Source organism: Gymnoscopelus braueri, assembly GCF_963280865.1.
Source record: "Gymnoscopelus braueri genome assembly, chromosome: 1".
Taxonomy (NCBI): domain Eukaryota; kingdom Metazoa; phylum Chordata; class Actinopteri; order Myctophiformes; family Myctophidae; genus Gymnoscopelus; species Gymnoscopelus braueri.
Window position 1 is genome coordinate 47,135,072 of NC_137603.1, and position 7,763 is coordinate 47,142,834.

At 39.7% G+C, this 7,763-nt stretch overlaps 1 protein-coding gene across 3 annotated transcripts; it reads left to right on the forward strand.

The window, feature by feature from the left end:
• Nucleotides 1-1,867: 1,867 nt before the first annotated feature.
• Nucleotides 1,868-7,176, forward strand: LOC308090154 (uncharacterized protein). Of its 3 annotated transcripts, XM_080435210.1 has the most exons (3): nt 1,868-2,438; nt 4,938-5,074; nt 6,091-7,176. In XM_080435210.1, the coding sequence occupies exons 2-3, from the start codon at nt 5,009-5,011 to the stop codon at nt 6,490-6,492; spliced, it is 468 nt and encodes a 155-aa protein (XP_080291336.1). In that variant the 5' UTR covers nt 1,868-2,438; nt 4,938-5,008; the 3' UTR covers nt 6,493-7,176. The 3 variants fall into 3 exon arrangements, with proteins under 3 accessions (XP_080291336.1, XP_080291335.1, XP_080291337.1); XM_080435209.1 differs by lacking the exon at nt 4,938-5,074; XM_080435211.1 differs by lacking the exon at nt 1,868-2,438 and having other exon boundaries at nt 4,713-5,074.
• The last annotated feature ends 587 nt before the right edge of the window (nt 7,177-7,763 follow it).

Sequence of the window (7,763 nt, forward strand, 5' to 3'; positions counted from 1 at the left end):
CAAATGTGAATCACGATTTTCCTCCATAAGAATTGAGATCACGATTCTCACACGATTCTCACACAATTCTCTTGTAAATATAAAAATATTACACTATGTTGAGGAACATATTACATATTACTAGGTGCCATTTGTTCTTAGGTCTTGATGGTTTGAGGCACTTTGTGCAAAAAAAATGTTCTGCTAAATTAGACCTGCTGGTGGCGCTATAACAGGCCAATGTTAAAAGGGTGGCATTTGTTCCTCGGACCGCGATGAGTACCCGTATCTCCCGTATTGTTCAATAAAAAGCATTTTAATCCCATCGCCGGCCATTTTCTCCAAATTGTCTCCGATACTTTCAACCATGCGACACTAATGGTTGGGAGGTGTATTGCACTCTGATACATTACAAAACAAAAAAATACAAAAAAATAAAATGGCCGGCGATGGGATTAAAATGCTTTTTATTGAACAATACGGGTACTCATCGCGGTCCGCATCGCCTTGTAACATCCGTGGCTCGGTGGTAAGCACTTTATATTTGAAATCTGAACGTTTATGTTTATGTGAGAGATGGCAATGTGAAAAAATCGAACACAACTTTAGACCAGGGGGACTCGGCACCATGACTATGGTATGACAGTCATGTTTCAGGGCTAATTCCTTCCCAGCTATTACCCAATTCGTAGTTTTGAATGCAAACAGCAGAGGGCGATATGACGCCTTTAGTTTCCCCCCTATCAACAAGAAAGGCAAAGACACCGAATAGAAAGCCACAATATGAACAGGTGGAATATTACAACCATAGAAATAATATTAAAACTCGGATTACAAACACTGACCGTGATATATATGACAGAGATATATATATGAGACTGATTGACGGCCAGTGGTTGTTTAAGAAGGGTTAAGAATAATTAGTTTTTTTTTTGTTTTAATTACTTTTTTTGTGTTTTATTATGGTTTGACTTAGATCTGTCTTCTCCCATATCTCCCTCCTAGGATCCCATATATCAGTCGTGGAAAAAGTACTATTTTTTTTTACTTAAGTTAAAGTATCAATACTGCAATATAGAAATACTCTGTTACAAGTAAAAGTCCGGAATTCAAAATGTACTTGAGTAAAAGTACAAAAGTATTGGCATCAAAATGTACTTTAAGTACCAAAAGTAAAAGTACTCCAGAATGTCCCATTTCAAGTTTTCAAATATTTAAAAAATCTTAAATATATGAAAATAGCAGATCTACGTGAGCTTGTAGATCGGCTATTTTCAAATGGCCGAAATTAAGTGGTTATGTATGTTTTGTAATAATAATCTAAATCTAAAGTAGGCTATATTCTACTCGTATTCTAAAGTTTTCAAATAAATGTAGTGGAGTAAAAGCACAACAATCGGAGATGTAGCCGAGTATAGAAGTTAAAGTATTGAAAATGGAAAGACTCCAGTAAAGTGAAAGTACTTATTAAGTACAGTACTTAAGTAAATGTAGCCTGGGATCAATACAATTTTTGGCTCTCTGATCCTGTCGGAGCGGAAATAACTTTACGTCATCAGGTGGCCGGAACACATGACCGGAACCTCCTGCGCCGTGCACCTCCAAAATGATTCCCCTTGTTTAAAATGTGTTTAGTTTGGTATAATCGTTTCGTTTCTTTGGGTTTTGGATTGATATGTCCATCTTTTATTCTAACTAGTAGCGCGACTAGCAAGACTAAACTAATTGATTTTCATTATGTGGGGAACAAAACAATGCGACGCCAACCGGAACCCTCCACCAGTTTAGAACGAATACCAGGCTTTTCTCCGCGGTGGAAAGTCTGGTGTAAATGTACTTAGCTACTTATTTACACCACTGGTCTCTCCTATTCTTCTCATAATAATCTTCCTCCTAGGATCCCATCTACGACCCGGAAACGCTTCTACTGTTTACCCGGTTAACTTCCTTTCATTTATTGTTTTGTGAGTGAATTTCAAAACGAATCGAATTGCAATATGAATTGCAATAGAAGTTGGGTGGGCGGTCCCCTTTGTTTGGCAGGCAGAAAGCGAGAAAGAAAAGGTATAATGTAGAATAGAAAAGGAACAGAATAGAGGCAGTTGAGAGAAAGCAGAGGGGGGGAAATGGACGAGTTTGAAGAAATGTTGGCATTGGAGGTTAGGAGATACGAACATCTCTATAACCCGACAATGAAGGGTCATAAAGACGCACAGAGAGCATATAATGCGTGGCGAAAGATTGGAGAGACACTGCAGACACCCAGCGAAACCTGCAAAGCGAAATGGCAAAGCCTGCGAGATAGGTTCACCAAGGCTCGTAGCAGAATGAAGAGCAAAAGTGGCGATGCAGGTGGGAAGAAAGCTGTGGTTCCTAGCCTGTACCTCCTGCTCACGTGGCTTGAACCCCACATAAAACACAGGAAAACAACCACAAATATGGCTATCTCTCAATCCAGGGTAAGCGCTGCAGTGTTTGTTATTACGGTTTTACATTATGTTGTTCACGTTATTACAGCATGAATGGGGCTAGACCACAATGTAAATACGTTCACAAGCATGCAACCATAGTCTTCCCTTGATACACACAAGACTCATGTATTGTCATCATTCATTATCATCATCATTATGACCGATGACCGTCTTTCAAGGCCAATTATTGCAACCAAATCTCGTCGAACAAAAAATAAAATACATCTATGATAGTCTTGATCCAAGGCTAGCATATGTATTGTTGTGATCTCTCTGGGCCAGGGATCAATACATGTTTTATACAGGAACCCTGGGTGTTTATCATAGACTGTAAAAATGAATGGACAAAGCGACCTCATTGGTTACAGACCTTAAAGTAATACTAGGTAACGTTTTCAACAAAACTAAAGTTAAATTGTATATCTTTTGCGAGTGGCAAAAGTTTCACAACACCCACTCCGTGAATTTCACCCCCGGAAGCCTTTTATTTATATATTTTCTATTGAAAGTGGACTGGGGGGACTTTCCCGGGGAAATGACGTTCCTGGCCAACGTCATGACGTCGTGGCCGACGTCCCCAGGAACTACCGCAACGGTTTCCTGTTTGGCCAGGAACTACCGCGCTATAACAAAAAGGAACCTCACGCTGATGTTAAGATAATGTAGGATTGGAAGATCGAAAAAGAACAGAAAAAGAAAGCACAGCTCATGGTAACTAATGCTCCACTGGCTAAGAGAAACGATCCGTAGATAGTATAAAACAATTAAAAGATCGCTTTTTGAAACGCTTCCGGCTTCCGGTGAAAACGAATGGAATTCTGGGTAATCGAGGATTACGGAAATTGTATGCAGTGACGGTAGTGACCAGCAGAGGTTGCTAAAAATCGTTATTTGGGATTCTGCATTGTATAACTTTAAATGAAGCCGATTGTTCAGGAATTTCAAATCCGCCATCTTTCTATATCGCGTCATAGCTAATGCAACCGGAAATGAATGCTATTGGTTGGGTAGCTTGCCAATCAAGAGCGGGGGCGGGGAATGGATGCTATTGGTTGTGTAGCTTGTCAATCAAATCATCCCGCCCATCCTAGAGCATACCCTACTTTATCGTCAATTTTAAATTAAATGGGACCATAATTTACCAAAACGCATATGATGATTCAAAGAAGACTTTAAACTAGCGACTGGAAGCATATTGTATTTATGACAACATTTATTAAGGTAAGAAAATCAAGTCTAAAGTTCATCAAAAACCCACCCACTTGCATTGAGAAAAATTCTTTCTGACACCAGCCGGGGTAAAACAGCAAAACTACAGGCCATTCATATGAACTGTCACTTCCTCTATAGACTAAATTTCAAAGGCCAATGCTGGGCTCTTGATGTTTATCGATGCTCTCGGCCGCAATCCGTCCTTGGTACACGTAGCCGTGTTCGCGAGGGTCGTATGACGTCAATTTCATCACGAGCGCATCCGCGCATACTTCATCCATGTGGGAGTAGAGCGACTGCGCATGCGCTGCAACGGAAACGTGGACCCTTGGTTCGAGAAGGGGCTGTGCGCGGAGATCCGTCGCTTTCCGCATCTTTACAACTCGTCGCTGGAAAATCATAGAGACCCCCATGTGCCGAACTCCTGGAAGTTAATCGCTGTTCAGCTTGGAAGAGATGAGCTTGCGTGCAAGAATAAGTGGAAGTATCTGCGAGACAGGTTTGTGAAATGTCACACTGACATTTCACTGCAAAATCAAATATCGTTGTTGTTTTTATTTTAATTTAAAAAAGAAAACATTTTAAAATAGTGAAAACATTTTAAAATAGTGAAAAATAGCCGATGTATAAGCTCACAATGCATAGCATCGCAAGACGTTGTGAGCTTGTTTATGTACTATTTTCACTACTTTTGTGTAACACTATTGTATGATTAAAGGGCAACTACACCCATCTTCATATCCTCATTAATTAGTCCTCACTAACTCACACATGATGAAATAGCACAATTTTTTCCTACTCTGTCTTTGTCTCATAGGAGGGCTGTGGGCAGTTCAGAAACCCGCCTACCAGTGACATCATTGTTAGGCAGATATTTTAAAAAAAACAAGATTACATTTTTATTATCGCAAAGACATAGCTTCCATTACAGCATGGTAACTTTCCAGGAATACAAAGCCTGCATTTTCTATTAGCTTGGATTCCCCATCGATGATGTCACTGGTTGGTGGGTTTCTGAACTGTCTACAGCCCTCCTCTGAGACACAGACTGAGTAGACAAAAATTGTACCATATTATAATGAGCATTAGTGAAGATAGGTTGAAAATGGGTGAAGTCGTCCTTTAAGTAGTAGGACATTAATTTACAAAAAAAAATTATATATATATATATATATATGTTGAAATATGGAGATTCAAGGTTTCTGCCCGTTCAGCAACGATATCGTACTTGTATGAGTGGTTGACAAATAAAACCTCTTTGAATCTGTGAGACAGGTATGTGAAGGCCAAGAAAAAAGTGAGGGGAAAAATTGGCGTGACCGGTGAAAGTGCCCTCTATTATTGTCATGCTCGACTGGCTCTCTGACTTCATTACACACCGCCCAGACACGGACTCCAACCTTCCAGGAGAGGTAATGTCAATCATTTAAGAAAGGGATAATGAACAGGTCAGGGATTATTAGTGAGAAATAAACCTCTATAACAGATCTCAACAGGGTGATGTAGGAGGGGGTTTATTTCTGAATATTCTGGTCAACATAATCCCATACAACGGATAGTTCCCGGGGTCCCTGATTATAATTGGCTGAGCTGCCTGCTGCAAAATACTGTGACCACATGACAGCAGATTAGGCAAATAAAGTCCACCAAACGGATATGTCAGGAGTGATTATTCTCCTCCAACATAAACATCCTGCTAACTGAAAAGGTGTATATTTAAACAAACAAACAAAAAACAACAGCGATATTAAGTTGAATGTTTTGTGGATAACATGAATACAAGAACGCTCGCCCCAAAACACGCTCGCCCCGGGTCAAATCCGGGGACCTCGGAACGGTCGCCACCAGGTATTCTTAAACGTAACCTCAGTAAAACTATGCCTAAATCTAAGCTTATTCCTAAACGTAACCTCTGTAAAACTATGCCAAAACCTAACCTTATTCCTAAACTTAACCTCGGTAAAACTATGCCTAACCCTAAACTTATTCCTAACGTTATCCTCAGTATAGAATACAAGAACCGCTGGGGGCGAGCGGTCCACGAAAAAAACGCTTGTGTGTTTTGGGGGGGAGCATTCCAGTTACCGATAACATATATTGAGTGGTGGGAAACTCTGGGGAGATGGCTCAGTCAGATTGAGTTAAGTCCAACACATTTTTCAACAAGATATTGTGATTCGTAGTGTACTCTCCCAAATGTATGAGCTGAACATTAAAGGTTCAATCTAGTGTGTAACATGTCAGCAAACACGTTTCCCCCCTTACTTTTACATCAATCTAGTTATTATATCAAAACCCCTCCCTCCTAGGGATGGCTGTTTGTAACAAAAGCTATTAACGCTGAATACACAATCGCATTTGATTGTGTATTCAGTTTGTCAATTTGTGCCTATCAAATAAACCATAATAACCTATATTCTCTTTGTAGGCCAAACGAGTACCTGAGATCTGTGATAACCTGGAGGGAGAGCCAAAAGGAAACCAGGAGGGCCAGCTTCCACCATCCTCCAACCAGGAAGGCCAGCTTCTACCCACCTCAATTGTCAGTACCAATGGCGATGGCGTTATGCCCGACTCTTCTCCAAGAAGCCAGCAGGATTCAGAGAGAGTTAAACGGAAACGACTAGCTGATAGACTCACTAAGATGACTGAGAGCCACAACCGTGTCCCGGAGGCACTGAAACCGCTCAGAGATGAGGACGAATTGTTTCTGCTTAGTCTTTTACCATCGTTAAAGAGACTTACAAATAAGAAAAGAATGGAAGTGCGGATGAAGTTTCAGAAAGTGCTGTATGAGGCAGAGTTTGAAGACGTGACAGAACGCACATAAATATGACATTACATACATATCCCTGCTCTGTCCCCTTTGAGCTTTATTGTTTAACCCAATCTGTGTGTTTGTGTGTGCACACTCACAGGCGCAAGCATACGTCTGTGGCTAATACATATATACACATGAGTACCAGTGAGTACCAGTACCCGCCATAATTCTGGAAAATATTAGCTGTGGCTGCTGGTGGAACTCTGTTTACTGTTGATCCCATTATGAACAGCTCTGTCTGTCATTGAGGTCTCTGTGTCTCTTTGACTTTATCTGGTTCTGAATGAGCAACATTTCCTTAATGTTTGTTTTTACTCTTAGTTCTGGATCATATCTTTGGTACACGTCAGCCATGCTCATATCTGTATCAGACATTGCAATGTATGTTATGCCTATGCTGTTTAACTCCCAACAGCATTCCTTGTACTGTACGTGGATAGATGAACATACAGTTAATTCAGCATGTTTTGCATTACTTCAAAAACGTATTGATTTGACCCAGACTTTGTACTGCCAACATCTTTTAAGTTATCAAAATGAATAACCCAATCTTAATTTTCTTGGCTACATTTTTGTCTGTCATGGCTGTATTGTCTCCGGTTTGGAGCTAACAGCTGTACATAATTCCTTTGACTTTCATGGCAGCATTTTTGTTTTGTTTAATTGTATTATGGAGTTCATCATGACAGATGATGAGGTGTCACATTGTCATGATGAGTTCATTTCAATGTGATATAAAATGATTCTGTTCAACAAAATGTAAATAGTAAATAGATAAATAAAATCCTTATTTTTCTATTGTGTTTTTTGGGTGTACTCTCATGAATTGTAAAGACTATTTAAATGGTGTTGCATTTTAAGTAAGTGAAAGAGCCTTTATTGCATGAATTACAAAGTTGGTAAGTCAAAAGCTTATGGAATTCAGTGCTTAAGAACCAAGTAGCATAATTCTAGTTTTGTAGCAAATTGTAGTTGCAAGTAATTTTAGCCTTACTTCTACATCCATACAAATGTTATTTATTTGCCATGTACATTTGCACATACCTGGAATTTGTCCTCTGCATTTAACCCATCCTAAAACTATGTGCAGTGGACAACCATTTTTGGTTCCTGCTACATTGCTATTACAGGCTCTATATCAGAAAAAATTGGGTCTTTTTGATATACGCTATCATTCCAAGCGCTATGCCTTTACTGTATTTGCTTATGTTTTGGTAGCACCTACAATATTGCATAATTTCACATTTGTTTACCAGTGATGGCAATTTTCTTGCAGTGGT

Excerpts from the sequence above, each read along its gene's own strand:
- LOC308090154 (XM_080435209.1), top strand. The coding sequence starts at position 2,106 with ATGGACGAGTTTGAAGAAATGTTGGCATTGGAGGTTAGGAGATACGAA. Across the intron at positions 2,439-6,090 it reads TGGCTATCTCTCAATCCAGG|GCCAAACGAGTACCTGAGAT; the intron begins GTAAGCGCTGCA and ends TTCTCTTTGTAG.